The sequence below is a fragment of the Canis lupus genome, chromosome 26 (assembly GCF_011100685.1).
Source record: "Canis lupus familiaris isolate Mischka breed German Shepherd chromosome 26, alternate assembly UU_Cfam_GSD_1.0, whole genome shotgun sequence".
In the NCBI taxonomy this organism is placed as follows: Eukaryota; Metazoa; Chordata; class Mammalia; order Carnivora; family Canidae; genus Canis; species Canis lupus.
Window position 1 is genome coordinate 28,420,247 of NC_049247.1, and position 20,636 is coordinate 28,440,882.

The 20,636-nt window shown below is 48.9% G+C and overlaps 1 protein-coding gene across 3 annotated transcripts in view; it reads left to right on the forward strand.

Moving 5' to 3' along the window:
• The window catches only part of GGT5 (gamma-glutamyltransferase 5), a 28,106-nt gene extending 8,998 nt beyond the window's left edge, over positions 1 to 19,108 (forward strand). Inside the window, exons 2-12 of one of the 3 annotated variants that reach the window (XM_038575801.1) lie at positions 10,355 to 10,485; positions 11,141 to 11,236; positions 11,739 to 11,931; positions 12,540 to 12,700; positions 13,175 to 13,321; positions 14,113 to 14,249; positions 14,477 to 14,667; positions 15,068 to 15,174; positions 15,350 to 15,468; positions 15,583 to 15,693; positions 18,265 to 19,108. In XM_038575801.1, coding sequence (XP_038431729.1) covers positions 10,355 to 10,485; positions 11,141 to 11,236; positions 11,739 to 11,931; positions 12,540 to 12,700; positions 13,175 to 13,321; positions 14,113 to 14,249; positions 14,477 to 14,667; positions 15,068 to 15,174; positions 15,350 to 15,468; positions 15,583 to 15,693; positions 18,265 to 18,411 — 1,540 coding nt within the window. In that variant the 3' untranslated portion in view covers positions 18,412 to 19,108. Of the gene's footprint in view, positions 1 to 10,354; positions 10,486 to 11,140; positions 11,487 to 11,738; positions 11,936 to 12,539; positions 12,701 to 13,174; positions 13,322 to 14,112; positions 14,250 to 14,476; positions 14,668 to 15,067; positions 15,175 to 15,349; positions 15,469 to 15,582; positions 15,694 to 18,264 lie in introns of those variants that run through there. The other 2 variants (XM_038575799.1, XM_038575800.1) reach the window with 2 other exon arrangements.
• Positions 19,109 to 20,636: the final 1,528 nt, after the last annotated feature.

Consider the following 20,636-nt stretch of genomic DNA (forward strand, 5'->3'; position numbering starts at 1 on the left):
GCTCCATGCAGGGAGCCTGATGTGGGACTCGATCCTGGAACCCCAGGATCACGACCTGAGCCAAAGGCAGATGCCCAACTGCTGAGCCACCCAGGCGTCCCTATCTCTTGCTTCTTAAAAAAAAAAAAAACAAAATTGATCTTCTATGACATTAATTTTTTAAAAGATTTATTTATTTGTTTATTTATTTATTTAAAGAGCTTGTGAGTAGGGGGAGGGGGCAGAGGGAAAGGAGAAAGAGAATCTCAAGGAAACTCCCCACCAAGTATAGAGCCGGAGGCGGGGCTCAATCCCAGGACCCAGAGATCATGACCTGAGCTGAAATCAAGAGTGGGCTGCCTAACCAACTGAGCCACCCAGGTGCCCCTGCGACATTAACATTTTTAGAGCCAGTCCATCCAGTTGAATCACAGCCTTGCTTCACAATCTTGATTTGTCTGATTCCTTCTTCTTTATTAGACTCTGGTTAAACACGAAGGCTCTCCCATCATTGGTGAGACTAATTAAGTTGGCTTACTTCATAAAAGGTGATATCTTCCATATGTCTGCATTGTAAGGAATACCATTTTCCTTATTAAATTAGTAACATACGGTTTGATACTTTGAGTCAAGGTGAATATCCTTTTTTCAAACACCTGATCCATGTTTTAGCATCTATTTTGGTCCTTGTCTGAATAAATAAATTTGTGTTTGCAAAAAGACGATTTCTAAACCTGTCATCTCTTCAACATTCACGAGCTTGCATTCTTCGGTAAAAAATATCCCCTTCTCCCCAACCTAGATGTTCTCGAGTATCACTATCAACTCAAGGACTGTTTTGATTCAATATATTATAAGCCATCACTATTACATTTTTTTTAAAAGATTTTATTCATCCATTCATGAGAGACACACACACACAGAGAGAGAGACAGAGAGACAGAGACAGAGACAGAGAGAGACAGAGAGGCAGAGGGAGAGGCAGTCTCCATGCAGTGTGTTGTGCTCCACTGAGCAGGGAGCCCAGCACAGGGCTCAATGCCAGGACCCTGGGATCATGCAGGGAGTCTGACATGGGACTCGAAGCCTGGTCTCCAGGATCAGACCCTGGGCTGAAGCAGCACTAAGCCGCTGAGCCACCTGGGCTGCCCTGTTATGCTTTTCGATGCCCAAATTGTCACAGATTTTACCAATGGGAGCTCCTCAAGGCCAGCAACTATGTTCTTTCACATGAATCCATTAGTCTTGGAAAATTTTCTTGACTTCTAGCCCAAGAAGTATATTTGTATATTGTATATATACACAAGTATACTTGTATATTCCCTCAGCCAGATCTGAAATCAGGAATCAGGAGCGTATGGTATTTCAGAAATCAAGATCTGAGTGCTAGAGTGTTCATTGATACAGGGAAGCCATTCCTTCTACATTGTGTCCCTGCGTAGAACCAGGAGCAATGTACAAATATCATGAGTCTGTACTGAGACCTCCAGTTGAGATCCACAGTCATAGGCTCCTTCCCATCTTCCTCTATCTGGTCCTGTGTGTCTCTTCTGCCATGGTAAGAGAAGTTCTCATCAACGTTAATATATTTACTTACTTGCTCTCTCCCCAAATAATCACAAAATAGTTTCAAAATTACTTCAACAGAACTACTATAAACAACAAATCTACTAAGTAAAATTTGAGATGTCTTTGCAGGTTGTTTTGTTATTGTTGTTGTTGTTTTTGTTTTGTTGTCCTTTGGATATATCCCACAAAAGATGTATGGTAAAATTAAAATATTTTTCCTGTGTATTTATCAGTTCAATATACCATTAGCTTAATTTTTTTCCAGTTTGTGTTCAATTCTAGGGTTTCCTTTTTAATTTTATTTTTGAATATAAGTCAAAACTGTGTAAAAGACTATATATATCCTTAAAGATCTCATTCACATCATCTTCATCCTGTTCGTTTTTTTAAAGATTTTATTTATTTATTTATTTATTTATTTATTTATTTATTTATTTATTTTTGAGAGAGAGAGAGAGAGAGAGAGAGAGAGAGAGATTGAGTACGCCCATAAGCAGGGGGAGCAGCAGAGGGAGAGGGAGAAGCAGGCTCTCCACTGAGCAGGGAGCCCAACACAGGGCTCAATGCCAGGACCCTGGGATCATGACTCGAGCCCAAGGCAGACGCCCAAATGACTGAGCCACCCAGGGCCCCCATCTTGTTTCTAGTCAGTCTTTTAGAGGGAATTATTTTCATTTGTCTTTTATTTTTCTTGTGTTTTTTAATTTATATGTCTCTTCTCATTTTTTCTTTCTTTTTTTTGCTATGATTTTTAAAATTTCTATTTGCAAAAACAAGAAATATATCACTTATTTTCTCTTTTTGGCATAGCTTTTGATATCAAGAAAGGTTTGTGGGATCCCTGGGTGGTACAGCGGTTTGGCGCCTGCCTTTGGCCCAGGGCGTGATCCTGGAGACCCGGGATCGAATCCCACGTCGGGCTCCCGGAGCATGGAGCCTGCTTCTCCCTCTGCCTATGTCTCTGCCTCTCTCTCTCTCTCTCTGTCTCTCTCTGTGTGACTATCATAAATAAATAAAAATTAAAAAAAGAAAGGTTTGTGTTTTTGTTCTAATAGTTATACTTCTGTTGATATCTTTATTGTATCATATATTATATGTAATTACAATATTAGATATATAAATATGGTACTTTAGTTCTTCTTTTGAGGGAAATTCTTTACTCCTCTGATGGTTAAACTAGGCTATAGTGCCCAGTCTTTTGGTCAAATACTAGTCTAGATGTTGCTCTGAGGGTCTTTTGTAGATGTAATTAACATTTCATTCAGTTGACTTTAAGTAAAACAGATTATCTTAAAACATGGGTGGGCCACATCCAATCAGTTAAAGACCTGAAATGCAAAACCAGATTTCCCAGAGAAGAAGGAATTCAGCCTTGAATCTGTAACATAAAAATCCTGTCTGAATTTCCATCTTCCTGGCCTGCCCTACAGATTTTGAACTTGCCAGTCTCTGCAATAATATGAACCAATTCCTCAGAATAAAAATCTCTCTCCTCCGTCTATCCCAGTAGATTGAGGACTTCTCTACTATAAGTGATACTGAAACTACCTAGAAACCTCTTCTTTCCTCTGTTCTCTTTCCCAAGATAGGATCTGAAGGGATATGGGATATCTTTTTACTCTCAGTTAATACCTATTGGTCAAATCAATAACCTTATTCTATTTCTTATATAGCCTCTCCATTCTCACTCCCATCCTCCTTTTTTTAATCACACAACAGGTCTCACCACCCATAATAGCTTTCGGTGTTTCTACTATTTTTTTCATTTAATTTTCTTCTACCAAATGAGTTTTCTGTCCACACAATCTTTAAAAGAAAAATTTTCACTGGTTCACTTAACACATCCAAACATCCAGTTTTGTGTGCCGTAACACAGGTACATTTACTTTTATCAGTACTGGGGGGGAGGGGGCTGTAAACCAGAGTATTTTCTCTTTTTAGCCTGTCATTTGGCCCATAAGTAAAAGACAACAGTCATGTCCTCAAAACAATATCTCTACTCCATTTTTGTGTTTGTACTGTACCTACATTTTCAGAACAATAGACATTACATTGATGTATTGTTTCCATTATAACCATCACTTTTAGTCTTAAATCTATAGGTAAATATGTATTTAATTCCTACTCTCACTCATGTTATTTTAGTTGTCTGAAGTTTTATTTTTTAAATTTCTGTTCTTTTCTTTTTTTCCTTAAAGATTTTATTTATTTTTTCATGAGAGATACAAAGAGAGAGACAGAGAGAGGCAGAGACACAGGTAGAGGAAGAAGCAGCCTCCATGCAGGGAGCCCCATGTGGGACTTGATCCCGGGTCTCCAGGATCACGCCCCAGACAGAAAGCAGCGCCAAACCACTGAGCCACCCAGGCTGCCCTGAAGTTTGTTTATATTAGATTCCTCAGGAAGTTTTCACAGAGTAAATATTCACTGAGTTCTTGAGTGTTTATAAAAGTCCGTGGCCTTTGTAGGTGACTGTCAGTTTATCTGGATATAAAATCATTGGTTCAAAAAAAAAATAAGTAAATAAAATCATTGGTTCACATTTTCTGTCCTTGAATGTGTTGATTATAACACTTCATTGGTGTTGAAAAGTCTGATGACAATATTATTTTCTAAGAAAGCTAATCTTTATATCTAGATGCCCAAATAATTATTGTTATTAAAGTTCAATAGTTTATTAGAATATACCTCAATATTGACTATTCCAAATTGATTTTTCCCATGCAGTGGAATGACTTTTTTCAATACAGAATAAGTTTTATGTTTTTTTTCTTTTTAAATCAGGAGAGTTATCTTGAATTATAGTGTTTATTTTATTCTGTCCCATAGATTTGGTTTTCCACTCCGGGACTCCTACTAAGTGTATGTTTGATCTTCTTGCCTATCTTTTGTATTTTAAAATCTCCTTTTCATTTCTTTTTGATTAAAAAAATTCCCTCTTTTCATCTTCTCTCTCTCTCTCTCTTTTTTTTTAGGGAACCTCTGTAAGGATTTGCTCTATTTATCTTTGTTTAGCCTTCATTTCTGAGAGTTTTTTCTTTTGTTTTATTCTTTCCTGAGTTCTCTAGTTTTGAATTTTTTTCTATAGTTTTGTTTTCTAAAGTCATCTTTTCCAATCTCTTCATTAACAGTTTTTCTAATTTTGATGTATACTGCCCCTTCATTGCTTCTATAATTCTTTTAATTTATTTTGACACATTTTGGGATCCCTGGGTGGCGCAGCGGTTTGGCGCCTGCCTTTGGCCCAGGGCGCGATCCTGGAGACCCGGGATCGAATCCCATGTCGGGCTCCCGGTGCATGGAGCCTGCTTCTCCCTCTGCCTGTGTCTCTGTGCCTCTCTCTCTCTCTGTGACTATCATAAATAAATAAAAATTAAAAAAAAATTTTATTTTGACACATTTTGAAATATTAAGTTGACGTTAACATTTGCTTTATTTTTTTTAAAGATTTTACTTATTTATTCATGACAGACACAGAGAGAGAGAGAGAGAGAGAGAGAGAGAGAGAGGCAGAAACATGGGCAGAGGGAGAAGCAGGCTCCATGCGGGGAGCCTGAGGTGGGACTCAATCCCGAGTCTCCAGGATCAGGCCCTGGACTGAAGGTGATGTTAAACTACTGAGCCACCCGGGCTGCGCTAACATTTGCTTTATAGGCTTATCTTTCTGGTTGCCTGGGGGTTGTTATTCTGCTCCTTATTATCTTTTTCCCTTATAACAAGTCTGTTTGGGGTGTGACTTCAACATGTTTTATTGTTCACATTCAAGCAAGATGAATTTTTCTTTACTTTTATGCTGGAAGGTGGGTCAAAATAGTTTTTATCACTTCATGGCTCTTGAATTCCTTTTGCTGTTTTCACAAAATGAAAAAATATATATGGTCTCCTACTTTCTTTTTTTTAGATTTTATTTTTATTTAAAAAAAAGATTTTATTTTTATTTACTTGAAAGAGAGAGAGAGTGTGTGTGCATGTGCACCTGAGTAGGAGGAGGGGCAGAGGGGGAGGAGAGAGAGAAACCTAAGCAGATTCCCCCGCTGAGTGCAGAGCTCAGTACAGGACTCAATCCCATGACTCTGAGATCATGACCTGAGCTGAAACCAAGAGTTGGATATGCAACTGACAGAGCCACCCAGGCGCCCCGTCTCCTACTTTCTGATAATTGTTTTCTCTTTCTTTTCCCTCTGTGGTGCCAGTCTTGTTTAGTTTGCTTCTACTACAGCAGCTTCTCCTCAGGCAGACCCTCTGCCTTGGAGGAGAGTGTTCATTTATTCATTTTGAGAGTCCTCAAAACCCATAACTCTTTGGCACCATGCCTTCCCTTGGCTACCTTTCACTCACGCATAAGCTGGAGCTTGCCAAACCAAATCTGTAATACTCATCTGAGTGAAAGTTCTCAGACTGATTGGCCCCCCCCACTTCCCTATGAGACACTGTGGTGATGTGGGAATTCTGCAGACCCATTTCCTCCCTTCCCATTTCTCTTACACCATTGCTGATAACCCCACACACTCAGATGGGTGGTATTTTCATCATACTCGTTTCAGAACACTTCCTAATCTCCATTGTAATGTCTTCTTTGTCCCATGGGCTAATTATCAGTGTTTTTCTTGATTTCCAAATACATGGGGATTTTCTAAGTCATTTATATGATTTCAGTTCTTTGAAACTTGTTGAGACTTGCTTAAAAGTCCATAAAATGATCTGTTTATATAAATATTCTATGCATGACTGTTGAGTACTGCATTCTGTAACATCAGTTCAGTCATCTTATGATAGTGGTGTCATTCGAATCTTCTATAGCCTCACTGATTTTTTTCTTACTTATTCTGTAAGATTCTGAGTGAGGTATGTTAAAATCTTTCCTGTGTATATTTGTCTCTTCCTTCTTTTCGTTATGCCAAGTTTTACTTTGTGTGTTTTTAAACTGTTAAGTGTACCTGTATCCAGATTTTTCTATTCTGGATAAAATTTTCTATTCTATTTTTTTCTTTTTTTTCTTTCTATTTTTTCTTGTTGAATTGAGCCTTTTATAATATTAATGTGTCCCTATTATCTCTAATAAAATCTACTTGGTCTAAAATTAATGTAATTATACATATTGTATTATACATATATGTATTAATACAGAATTAATTATACATATGTAATTATACATAGTGGTCACATGATATGTATATATATAGTTTTATTGTCATATATATACTATGTCATATATATACTATATAAAACCATATATATAGTTTTATTGTCATTTTATACCTATCTCTTACTATATTTTTTGTATGTTCTATACTTTCCCCCATACTTAAATTTTGATATATTTTTAAAAGATTTTATTTATCCATTCATGAGAGACAGAGAGAGAGAGAGAGAGAGAGGCACAGGCAGAGGGAGAAGCAGGCTCCATACAGGGAACCTGACATGGGACTTGATCCCGTGTCTCCTGGATCCCACCCTGGGCTGAAGGTGACACTAAACCGCTGAGCCACCGGAATTGCCCAAATTTTGATATTTTATATTGAATTAATCTTTATTTATTTATTTTTTAAAATCCAATCTTTTTTTTTTAAATTTAATTTATTTATGATAGTCACACAGAGAGAGAGAGAGAGGCAGAGACATAGGCAGAGGGAGAAGCTGGCTCCATGCACCGGGAGCCCGACGTGGGATTCGATCCCGGGTCTCCAGGATCGTGCCCTGGGCCAAATGCAGGCGCTAAACCGCTGCGCCACCCAGGGTTCCCTGAATTAATCTTTAAAAAAAATTTTTTTGTGTCCAAGGTGCTGGACTGGCTCAGTCCAGTAAGCATTTGCCTTGGGCTCAGGTCATGATCCCAGCATCCTGGGATTGAGTCACTTCGCATATGCATCATGCATCATCTCTGACCAGGCAGCTTGCTTCTCCCTCTCCCTCTGTCCCCCCGCCCCCCACTTGTGCTCTCTTGTTCTCTCTCTCACTCAACAAATTAATAAAAGTCTAAAAAAAAACCCAAAAAACTGGTGTCCAATCTGTTGTTAATTTACTGTTAGCACTGAGCTCCTAATTCCATGTTTTATAGTTGCCATTTCTCTGGGGAAATCCTTAATCTTGTCTTTTATATCCTTAAATGTAGTTATTTAGAGTCTGCGGCCTGACAGTTTCATAATCTGGAGATCGATGGGTCTCTTTCTTCATTGTTTGTGCTTTCTCTTGGGCTTTGTTTATGCTGTATTACTGCCTTGTTGCTTGGTTATTTTAAAGTTAGCATTTGAAGAATGTATTGAAATGGTTAAAAATAATTGTTAGAAAAAATCTGAGGCTCAGGATGCCAACATTCAGGAATCGCCTTAATTCAATTTGATTGACAGTGATGATTTGAAGCTGGGCCACTGGGCTTGTCAGGGCTGGTCTGTTTCGCGTTTCACTCTGAGAGTGAGGACCCATCTCCAAGTGTGGTTTACCAGCAAGTCACATGGGGATGTCAAAAGTACTGCATGGCTTCTTGACCACTTCTTCCAGGACTGGCAAACATCTTGAACGGGTAGAGCAGCTCCAAATGTCAGGCTCCTCTGTCTTGAGGCCTGCATTTTTTTCTCTGCCTGTGATGCCTTTAAGCAGATATTTTATCTTTTCTGGCTTTTTTAGTGGTCTGGGAAATTTTTTTTTTTTTTGAGGTTAGTAATTTTTTTTTAAATTTTTTATTGGTGTTCAATTTACTAACATACAGAATAACCCCCAGTGCCCGTCACCCATTCACTCCCACCCCCCGCCCTCCTCCCCTTCTACCACCCCTAGTTCGTTTCGGTCTGGGAAATTTGATCTGAATTATTTCATTTCCTATTACAGGGATGTCTGATTTACATTTTGACATAATTTTGTTAAAACAGAAGGGGGAAGGCAGATGCAGGGCACCGAGTGGGAGACCGTTGCAATAACACAGGTGAGAGATGCTGGTGGCTTGGATCTGGGCACAACATAGTGAAGGTAGGAAGGGAGCCGTTTTGGGGGGCAGAGGTGTGAAGGAAGTGCAGGTTAGGTCATGTTAAGAGTAAAATGCCTTGGGATGCCTGGGTGGCTCAGTGGTTGAGCATCTGTCTTCATCTCAGGGCATTATCTGGAGATCCTGGGATCGAGTCCCACACTGGGCTCCTTGTAGGGAGCCTGCTTCTCCCTCTGCCTATGTCTCTGCCTCTCTGTGTCTCTCATGAATAAATAAATAAATAAAATCTTAAAAAAAAAAAAAAGAGAGTAAAATGCCTCAAATAAAAACTTAAGAAACAAACCAATAAAGTAAAACAACAACAAAAGTGAAATGCCTCTTAGATATCCAGAGGAGGTATCTTGTGGATGGCTGGGGATACGTCTGGAGTTTAGGGGACAGTATGAGCTGGAGATAAAACTTGCGGTTATCATTGTGGAGGTTGCATTTAAACTCTGAGCCTAGGTCAGGTCATCTGAGAGAAGATATAGGTGCACAAGGAACAGCAGACTGAGCCCGAGGCCCCCAATAGCATGAGGTCAGGGAGGTGCCGGGAAACCAGAGCGTGGTGGTGGCGGCTGCGGCGGTGGTGGGAACTTGTCTTCTGGAAGCCGAATGCAGAAAGCACTTCCAGATGCAGGGGAAAATAGGCCAGTCAAAATGAGGTTTTTGTGATGGGAATTTAAAAAAAAAAATCATTTTCCAGTTTGTCTTGTTTTTGCTTAGGGTGTTTTAATCTTATGAAGCATCTGTGTTTTTCTACGCCTGGCTGTGACCATCTTATTGTGTCATACTGCTGTCCTCTGCCCCTTCTCCTGTTCCAACATTATGTGTGTCCATGTTGTAGCCATGTGTGCCTATGGGTGAGCCCAGAGCAAGGACATGTGGCTCGGAGGAGAGTGTGAGCCCAGGGTGGAGTGCTCAGGCTGAGGGTGCCCAAGCTGAGGGAGGGTGCTGAGGTCAGAGGTCCCATGGGGTGGAGGAGGGGAACCAGACCCACCCCCTCCTTGGGCCTTAGTTTCCCCGTCTGTAACTGGTATAAATACTTGCTTCCTTGGAGGGCTTGGGAGGACTCCTGAGTGCAGAAAGAGGGAGCACCCAGTGAACTGTGCAGGGCGGTGCCCTAGGAACAGGGTCATTTCCTCAACACAGGCCAGTCTGACTAGCACCTTGGAACTAAAAGGCCCACCCTGGGATCCCTGGGTGGCGCAGCGGTTTGGCGCCTGTCTTTGGCCCAGGGCGCGATCCTGGAGACCCGGGACCGAATCCCACGTCGGGCTCCCGGTGCATGGAGCCTGCTTCTCCCTCTGCCTGTGTCTCTGCCTCTCTCTCTCTGTGTGACTATCATAAATAAATAAATAAAATAAATTAAAAGGCCCACCCCTCGGTGCCCACGGGGCCCTAGGTAGGGCTGGGGAGCCCCTTAGCCCAAGCCTGTGGTAGCAGGACAAGATCTTAAGGTCACCTGAAAAAGTCCAGTCTTAAAAGGACTAGGGCCCACATGTCCCCCATGAAATGGGGTGTGGGGGCTACCTAGGCTGGGCTCCTGGACTGCTGGGAGGACCTGGGGGTCTAGAAGGGCCTGGGGAATAACAGCCTCAAAAGCACGGTGCAAACTGAGAAGTACCTTATATAAGGCAAGCGGCGGTGTAAATGGTGTGACAATTTGCAATCTGTAGAGGGCCATGGACCTGTGAGCAGCTGGACTTGAGGGGGTAGCCCAGTGTGGTGTCAGCCCAGATGGTCACCCACCTGTCACCATTCCCTAGTAAATGCTAGGCGAGCAAACCCATGTTGGGAGGCTGTGGCCGGGGAGCCAGGCCTCTCATTCTGTGCTGTGTCTCCTAGAGCCATCCTCCAGAAGCATGGCTCACCCGTGGATGCCACCATCGCGGCTCTGGTCTGCACCGGAGTCGTCCACCCTCAGAGCATGGGCCTGGGCGGAGGGGTCATCTTCACCATCTACAATGCAACCACGGGTAAGTCCAGATAGGGGACCCCATGGGGAGGATGGGATTAAACTGACACGAGATAAATTAACAGGACAAAATCAAATTTTGTCCCTTACATCTGGGGACATGGAAATCCCAAAGACAGGCAGGCAAAATGAGCTAAGGGGAAGGGAGTAGGGGTCTGGAACTTCGAAGGGAAAGAATGCAATTCACAGGAAAAGAAAGAAGAGCAAATGTTTGCTAAACAAATATGCGTGAGGGGCTAGAGAGTGGGGGGCTGGGGGGTGGGGGGAGCACTGGGAAACAATGGGACACAGAGGACTTTGACCAAGCTCTTGTCTGTCTGCCCTACTTAGTTCATATCCTGCTCTAGTTATCTATGGCGATAGCTCTCTTCCTGGAGCAGGTCCTCTAAGTTCTCTCAGGCAGTAGTAGGGGTGAGGTAAAAAGCTCTTCCGGATTCTGCTGGGTTTTAATTGCTTTTAACTCAAAAATAATCTTCATGCCGAAGTGGCCCATCTTTGGGTGGCCTGCTGTTGGCCCCTACAGCGCAGAGGCCAGCTCAAGTACAGAGAGAGGCCTAGAGCAGGGCCAGGGCCACATGAGGGCGCGCTATGGTGGCGGGAGGCCTGGCAGCCACAGGAGTGCCCCTGAGCACTCACATGCCCTGCCCCAACTCCAGGGAAGGTGGAAGTCATCAATGCCAGGGAGACAGTGCCCACCAACTACAGCCCAGATCTGCTGGACCAGTGTGAGCAGGCCCAGCCACTGGGCACAGGTGAGGCCCTTGGAGGAGCCACCATCGCCCACCCCACCAGGCCACTGCGGCTGACCAGAGCACTCCCCTGAGGAGGCTCTGTGGACAGGCTGAGACACCCTGGTGCCAGGGGACGGCAGCTAGCAAATGGGGAGCCCCCATGGAGGAGGTCCTGACCCGCTGGAGTTGGGGGAGTCTTCCTTGGAACAGGGCTTTCTCAGTAGGGAGTGGTGATCCAAGCAGAGGGACCAGCCTGGCCAAGAGCTGGAAGGTCAGTGGAGATGGGGTACGGGGTGGGGTGGGGGATCCCGGGGCCAGTTTGTGTTGGGCCCTGAGGGAAGGCAATGGGGAGCCATGGGGGAGGTTGAGCAGGGAGGGACATGGTCAGATGTGGCCTCCAGAGGGCTCATTCTGGCTACCATGCCAGGGGGGCCGAGCTGGTGGGGCAAGCGTGGGGGTGGTGGAGAAGCCCTGGGGCAGGCCACGGGCCGGGGCAGGGGCGTGATGCCACTGCGCCTTGCAGGGGCCCAGTGGATCGGAGTGCCCGGCGAGCTCCGGGGCTACGCAGAGGCCCACCGCCGCCACGGCCGCCTGCCCTGGGCACAGCTGTTCCGGCCCACCATCGCCCTGCTCCGAGGGGACTACCGCATGCCCTCCGTCCTCAGTCAGTTCCTGCAGAATGACTTCCTCAGGTCTTCCTTATCCAAGACGTCCCTTGAGGTGAGCACTTCCCCAGGGGGCCCCTGGGCTCCCACCCGGCTCCTGGCTTCGAGCTGTGGCTCCCACCCAGTTCCACCTCAGCCCCTCCTTGAGCTGGAGGGTTGACCCTGTGGGGGTGTCGGGGGCCGAAGGCCAGGAAGGCCAGTACTTTGTCACAGTTCATAGACCTTTGAGCTAGGGGACAGAACCTAATCAGAGCGGCTCAGGCCAGAAGGGGCTTAAACCCAAAGGATGGGCTCCAGGATGTGGATGTGGCCTCTGCCGCCACCCTCTGGCCCTGCCCTTCTCACTCCCTCTGGGCTGGCAGGAGGGCTTGGGCCACCCTCCCTTCACCTCCTGCCAGCCCACTGGCCGTGTCTTCCCGGAGGGGTCCCAGGCCCGAGTAAGGAGTGTGCTCTCCCTGGGCCCAGGTGATGAGAGAGGTAAGAGTCTTCAGACCCACCCAATCCTAGAGGAACCATCTCTCCTGATGTCTACACCAGCCCCTCAGCACCCCAGACCAGGACGGCCTCCCCGTAGGGTCCCCAGGAACCTACAAGAGCCCCTGCAGGAGTGTGGCTACCTTCCGGGGCCTGGCCCCACCCTGAGGCTGCCCCCAACTCCCCAGGCAGCTCTTTTTCAACGGCACAGAACCCCTGAGGGCTCAGGACCCATTCCCCTGGCCCGCACTGGCCGCCACCCTGGAAACCGTGGCCACAGAGGGTGCAGAGGCCTTCTACACGGGGACGCTGGGCCAGACGCTGCTGGAGGACATTGCCAACCAAGGTCAGCTGCGCTGAGGTCCCGGAGCCCCCAGCCCTGCCCGAGAAAGAGGTGGGCTCTGGGTGCTAGCAGCGAGGGCAGGCCCTCCCGGAGCCCTGCGGGAATGTCAACTGCTCCCAGGACTTGGGGGGCATCCAGGCCCGCCCCCTGCTGGCCTCAAGGACCCCACGGTCAGGGGTCAGGGCCCATGAAGAGCAGAGCCCCAGTAAATGAGGGAGTTAGTGGCGGCCACGGTGGGCCGAGCGGGCTCCTGGGCCTGGAGCTGGCCACCCTCACGACCTCAGAGGCCAGCTTCCCCGCTCACGTCCCATCCTCTTCCCACCAACTGCCTGCCTCTGGCCACCCATCCCTCACAGACCCTCCATCACCCCTAGGGCTCTAGGGGTGGAGAGCCCCACCAGGCCACCTGGGGTCGGGGGCGGTCCCTCGGCCTCAGTGTTCCCATCCCTACACGGGGTCTCCTCTGGCTCTCCTCAGGCAGCCGGCTGACCCCGCAGGACCTGGCGTCGTTCCGGCCCGAGGTGGTGGAGGCCCTGGCGATGCCCCTGGGGAGCTACACCCTGTACTCGCCGCCGCCGCCTGCAGGGGGCGCGATTCTCAGCTTCGTCCTCAATGTGCTCAGAGGTCAGGCTCCCAGCCCCCCCACCCAGAGTCGGGCCCACGGGAACTCCAGAGCCCAGCTGTGGCTCTGGGCAGCCTTCCTTTTCTGGCTCGCCTGCCCCCCCCCCCCCGACTCCAAAGATGGGGCTGCGGACCCGGGTCAAGACCCTGCGTTGTGGAGCTGGCCTCTGGCGCAGGCCAAGCCATCCTCCCTGCAGCGGGCTGCGCAGGGGGTGAGCGCGGCCAGTGCGCAGCCAGGTGCCTGGCCTGCAGGTTGGCCTGGGGGGGCCAGGGAGAGGCCGACGGGCAGTTCCCTGTCACCACTGCAGCAAGTCAACACAAGCTTGTGGCTGAGAGCAACAGAAACCTATTTTCTCCTAGTTCTGGAGGCCAGAAGTTCAAAATCCAGGTGTCTGCTGACCCATGCTTCCTCCGGGGACTCTGGAGGACAATGTGTTCTTTGTCTCATCCAGCTCTTGGTGGCGGCCAGCACCCCAGGCTGGCTGCATCATCCCCGTCTCTGCCTCCTGCTCACACGGCCTCCTCCTCTTCTCTGTGTGTCCATTTTATAAGACTACATTTAATTGTGTGATTACGTTTAGAGCCCATCCGGATAATCCAGGATAATCTGCTCTTCTCAAGATCCTTAACTTAATCACACATTTTGCCATATAAGGTAAAATTCACTCTTTTGCCATATAAGGTCGTGGTCGCAGGTTCTGGGGATTAGGACATGGACAAATCTTTTTTGAGGGGGGCCAACATTTCTACCCACTACACCAGGTGACCCCCACCTGTGCCCACCCCCTCCCCAGGGTTCAACTTCTCCTCGGAGTCGGTGGCCAGGCCCGAGGGGAGTGTGAACTTGTACCATCACCTTGTGGAGACGCTCAAGTTTGCTGGGGGACAGAGGTGGCGGCTGTGGGACCCCCGCAGCCACCTGGAGATCCAGGTGAGGTGGCCTGTGGCCAGTGGCCAGCCCCCTTCCGGGCCCCAGGGCTCAACATGAAGGGAAGGCCTAGTGGCGAGTACTAGAGGGACAGTGTTGGCACCATATCTCAGAGGAGCGGGAGGATGGGCAGGGTCTGGGGGTGGCCGAGCTTGAGGACAGACTGGAGAGGGCCTCCCAAGGTGACCCTCTTCTCTGTGGGTGCCGCGTCACCTGCCCGGCCACTCCAGAACGCTTCCCAGGACCTGCTGGGAGAGGCTTTGGCCCAGCATATCCGCCAGCAGATCGACACTCGGGGTGATCACCAGCTCAGCCACTACGGCCTGGATGGGCCCTCGGGCCACAGGATGGGCACGTCGCATGTGTCTGTGCTAGGGGAGGATGGCAGCGCTGTGGCAGCCACCAGCACCATCAACACACCGTACGTGCCTGCCTGTCCCCAGGCCCCACTCCTTTGCTCCCTCAGCTTGTTTTACAAAACACCCGGTCTCTCCTTGCTTGTTTCCATGGGGCAGTACCTTGCTTTTTCCCTGGCCTTCCTGTCTGTCAGAAGGACCATCCACTCTGTCATCTCTGGCTAGAAGGCCTCCGATGGGTGGCCCTGAGCCAGGATCTGCTTGGGGATGAGCTTTATCCAGAAGGACACCCTGATGGGAGGCACAGGTGGATCCTTGGGGGCATGCCAGGGAGAAAATAGTGACTCCAGCACGCTAGCAGGCTGCCACTAAAATGAGGGGCTCCTGGAAAGTGGTGCTCAGGCACCTGTGAGGGGTAGGAGACTGGAGCCTGCAGCCTGAGCCCAGACTCCCCTCTGTCTGCAGCTTTGGAGCAATGCTGTACTCACCACGCACAGGCATCCTCCTCAACAACGAGCTTCTGGACCTATGCTGGAGGCGCCCCCTGGGCTCGAAAGTCACCCCCCAACCTGGTGAGCCTGAGGACTCCACTGGTGAGAAGAAGGAAAGTGGACAGGCCAGGCGCTACAAAGCAGCCCTTGGGCCAGCCCCAGTTTGCACAGCAGTGGATGGAGACTCAGATGGAGGGGTGGTCTAGAGGGCACTGGGTGGAAGTGAGGCTGCAGGTGACACCCATCCGGCCTCTAGTTCCAGGTGAGCGGCCTCCATCATCCATGGTCCCCTCCATCTTCATCAACACAGCCGAGGGGTCAAAGCTGGTGATAGGTGGGGCTGGTGGGGAGCTCATCATCTCTGCTGTGGCACAGGTGAGTCATGGAGCTCCTGGCTGGAACATCCCCTCTTCCAGGGGCAGGGAGGTGTTCGTGTAGGGACACTGGTGTCCCCTCCCTCCCCTCCTGTGTTTTCCTTTTCTCCCCTAGGCTATTATAAAGAAGTTGTGGCTTGGCTTTGACCTGAGGACTGCCATTGCAGCCCCTATCCTACATGTCAACAGCAATGGCCAAGTGGAATATGAACCCAACTTCAGCCAGGTAAGACCACTGTCCCTGCCTCCACTAAGACAGATGCCTTGGTGCATGCTGCTCAGAGCCCCCCATGGGGTCTCAGCTCTCCAGTATCTTAGGCTGGGCACACTTCCCCTTCTGGGGCTGTCAGGAGTTGAGAAGCTCAGCAGGGGAGGCACCAGACCAATCCTGTGGCCTCTAAGGCAGGAAACAGGGTGTTATCCATGCTTCTCCCAGGCCAAAGACCTCTGCACCTTGGTCTCTGCTCTGTCCTATTCTCTCTAGAAGCTAGTTTTCCTTCCTGTGGCCTCTCAGACTCTCCCACATGGTGATCTTTTTCCTTGTGTAATTTGTAACCTTTATGTGTCAGTTTATTTGTAAGAGTATTCTGTGACAGTCTGCATAGCAATTTCCTTCTACGGCATGGGTGTTGCATCAGTGCTGATTCTTAGGAACGTTTCCTGGTTTCCACACACACACAAGCAGGTCCCCAGAGCTAAACTCTCTTGTCTGACTCCCTGCCCCCATGCCCCTGTCCCAACAGACAGTCACCTCCCTCAGAGCTTCTCTGGGCTGGCAGATACCCTTTGCTGAGGTCTAATTTAAAAGCCTGGCAGGGGGACGCCTGGGTGGCTTAGCGGTTGAGTGTCTGCCTTTGGCTCAGGGCGTGATCCCAGGGTCCTGGGATCGAGTCCCGCATTGGGCTCCCCGCAGGTAGCCTGCTTCTCCCTCTGCCTGTGTCTCTGCCTCTCTCCGTGTATCTCTTATGAATAAATAAATAAAATCTTTAAAAAAAAGTAAAAATAAAAGCCTGGCGGCGTATCGAGGCCCTGAGCCTCATGCCTGGCATCGATTCAGCCAGCTGGGGTCTAAGGTCCTCAAAGTTGCCTTTCCTGTGGTGAGGCGCTCTTGTTGTCAAGGCTGCCTCCCCTGGCCCTTAGAGCATCACAGTGTGAGGAACCTTTACTCCAGAGGAGTGTGTGTGTAGCCCCTGTGAACCATAGTCTTGGGGGCTGGAGATGAAGGACTCTCAGAGTCCCTGCTATAGGATCCTCCCCATGGCAGAAGGATGGAGAGTATTCCCTCAGGGCTCATCTTGGATCCTTCTTGAACCTTGACTGAGGTTTTTACTTTGTGGACAATTCTCTGAGGACTCGGAGAAGCCAACGACCAACTGTAAGGCCAAGATCCTCAACTGGCTTGGAGTGTTAGTGTTGGCCGTACATCCAGGGCCTTCTATGACTAGCGTCTGGGTGGAGGCCTTAACTGTCCAAAGGCCTTCATAGGCAAGCCCAGGGACTAAGGCCAGAAGGGTCCTCCTTTCTCAGGGCCTTGGAATTTGGCCACTAGATACTAAGGCACAGAGTCTTCTATGACCACAGGTCCTGTTGTGGTCTCAGCCATGGGGACCTTGGCCTTCAAATCTAAGGACCCTGGACAATTAGTGCATCAGAGAAACATAACCCAAGGGTGCTCTGGAGATCTCACCCTACTCATGTGACATCAGGTACGAGGCCCTGGTCCTATGGATTGCAGAGCATCAGGGTCTTTGTACATAGAAATCACTGGCACCTAGGGCCCTTGTGGGCTGAGATCCTTGGCCTGGGGCTGGTCCAAAATGTTAAGTGAAAATGTGAGGCCCGAGTAGCACAGGCCTCTACACTTCAGAATCCGTGTAAAGGTTATAGACTGGCAAATATGTGAGCACCCTAACACTCTAAGAACCCTGTGGGTTCTTAGAAACCCACACCTAGGTCCCTGATGTCTTCAAATTCCACAGACTCGCTCTCTGAGACTGGAGCCACATGCACTGAGTGCCTCACCCTCCAGGAGCACTGGTGCCTTTAACCTGGGCGTCAATGTCCTTGAACTCATAGGCAGAGAAAATGGGATCTGAAGCTTTGGATCCTCCTTTCAGCTGCTTCCTCAACCAATGGGGCCCTAAGCTTTTAGGGCCTCAAACCCTAAGAAGTTTACCATTTTCTTGGCAGCCAGGGTCTCTAGTCTTCTCTGGTCAGTGTTGAGATGGAAGGTCTTATGTAGCCCAGCCCAGGTACCAGGACCTTCTTCCTCCCTGTCCCAGGGTCCCTGGGCACTGAGACCCTGAGGCAGGGAGCCAGATGTTGAGTTGGGCAGTTCCTATGTATGGAGGAGCTGAGACTTACTCCAAAGGCCCCAGGTTCTACCTTCTAGAAGGCTTTGCTTTCAAAGTCCTCAAAATTAGAGGTCTGTAGGCCTAAGTTCCCATCAGCCATTTCTCTGCCAAAGCCCCTAGAGTCCTCAGATGTTGTGCTCAGGCCCTGGTGTCCTTGGATCCAGGCCAGAAATGATCTTGCATTTCGAGCTCCTTCTGGCCTGACTGGTGTCCTCCCCGTTGTGCTCCCTGGAGCCTGGCTCTTCCACTGGAACTTTCTGTGGGAGACCACAGACTCCATGCCCTATAGACAGGCCTGCCTCCAGTGCTCTCCCACTGTCACTGCCACTGACGCCCAGTCCTGCTGGCTCCATTGGGGCTCAGGTCTCTGCCTGTGGCCTTGCCCCCTAGACAGGTGGAGCTAAGCTGTCCTCACCTGTGCACTGGCCTTCTTTTCCTTCTAGGAGGTGCAGAAGGGGCTCCAGGACAGGGGCCACAACCAGACCAAGAGGCTCTTCTTCCTGAACGTGGTCCAGGCCGTGTCCCAGGACGGGGCCTGTGTGTATGCTGCAGCGGACCCGAGAAAAGGTGGGGAGGCCTCAGGCTACTGAGCAGACTGCTCCTGAGAGCTGCAGTCTGCCCCCCATCAGCCTGTGCCCAGGCTGGCCTTGGCCACAGGACCAAGCACTCGAGCAGGATCTGGACCCTTCGGCAGAGGGTTGGCCTGAGGCTGCAAGAGGTGTGGACAGCCTGAAAGTCGGATGACTGTGAGGGATGAGCCGTCTCCCAGAGCCCCTTGCAGCCCTTCCCTGGCCCCCCAAGCCTTCACTAAGCCTCTCACCCAGGACTGTGGCCCACCTTCCCCCCAGGCCACACTCCCCATCTGTATACCCTCTACTCCAAGATTAAAGAGCAGGGTGGACCTCAGCCTGATTTGGGGTCTAGGTGTGGGAGGGGACCCCTAGAAAGCACACACACTGAGCTCCTACAGTCCTCCACAACACACCAGCACGGAGGTGTGGAAACAGACCTAGCGACTGGCTGGCCTTGCCCAGGCCACCCCTGGACAGAGGCAACACCCTTACCACCTGCCAGGCCTCTACAATGTGGCTCTCTGGGCCCTGCCTGTTGCTGGGAAGGCAGGGCTGGGGTCAGGGGACACTTGCCCCTGACTCTTACCAGGCCTGAGGACCATCTCTGGATCTTGTCCTCTGTGCCTGGAAAAAGTTTGGATGAAATCGGACCTAAGACTCTACCCTGGTCCCCAGCCCCAACAATTGCCCGTGTTCTCACCCTCAGCACTGTTGACATTTTGAGTGAAATAGTCTTTGTGGGGGGGCTATCCCCACATTGTAGTATGTCGAGCAGCATCCCTGGCTTCTACTTGCAAGATGCCCCCTCTACCACCACCAGTGTCCAAATCATCCCTAGTTGAGAACTGATATTCTGAACAGTTTCTGAGAAGGCTTTGCCAGTTGCTGGGTGGGCTGTCCTTCCTGGTGTGCCTCACTGGACTGACCTGGGGGTCCTGCCCCACACTGGCTCCTGGGAGCATTGGGTATTACCCAAATGTCCCACAGGGGCATACCTCCCCCTGTCAGAGTCTGAGCATTGGTCTCACTGCTGAGCCATGGCCGCCCCCCCTGCTTGGCCTACTTGGCCAAGCAGGATGGGAGTGGATATTATTTCCCTGTGGCTACTGAGACAAATTACCACAGAGTGCCTTAAAACTACAGAAATCTATGCTCTCACAGGCTAGGAGTCTGAAATCAGTAGCACTGGGCTGAAAGCAAGGTGTAGGCTGGGCTGAGTTCCCTCCGGAGGCTCTAGGGAGAATCCTTCCTGCTTCTCTGCCCACTTCTGGTGGCTGCTGGTGTCTCTCAGTTTGTGGCCACATCACTCCAGTTCCTCCCTCTGTGGTCATGTGGCTTCTCCTCTGTGCCTGTGAAGGCTCCTTCTGTTCTGGGAAGGTCTGGGCGGTGAGGGGGTAAGGACACCTGTGGGCACATAGGGCCCATCCAGATAAATCCAGGAGTCTCTTGTCTCAGAAGAAATCACAATGGGGAAATGAGCTAAGATACAGAGGAAGTTAAAAGTGTAAAAGATCATTCATCCAAACAAATTTGGCAAATTCAAGAAAATAAGTTACTTTTGTGTGCAGTTATATATTGGAACTCTGTGTGATTGTCATAATTTTTGTCTAAATGTAAATTGTTCCAAAATAGGAACTATTAAAAAATGTCAACATCATGAAAAAAAAAGAAAGAAAATAAGTTACTTTCTAGTACAATGTAAGTAGGGTTACAATACATGGGATCTGCACTAAAAATATTATTGCCTATCTGAAATCCAAATTTAATCAGGCATCCTATATTTTTGTTTGCTAAATCTGGCAAGCTTACATATAGATGACAGATCCAAGAAGGGGCAAAAATCTAGGTGTGTCAACAATCATTAAAAAAATTAAGAACATTACAGGAACATCAGCTTACTTTAACACCCGTCTAGAAAGTTTCTCAGATGAAGTGTGTCCTGCCTGCCCTTAAGGCCAGAGACCTGTCCTGCCAGTTAAGCTCCTGTAGTGAGGAGCAAGAAGGAAAATGTCCATACGTACTTTATGAAGCCAGCAAAGCACTGACCCCAAACCTGGCAAAGCAAACCACAGACCAGTTACATTTATGACACTCAACACAAAGTTCCTAAAGAAAATATTAGCAAAGAGAATCTAGCCACACATTAAAACAATCACATGTCCTGCCTACACCAGTGGAGTGGACACCAGCACTGCAAGGAAGGTCTTCTCTTGGTATGCCCCTGAGTGTGACTCTTAGCTCTT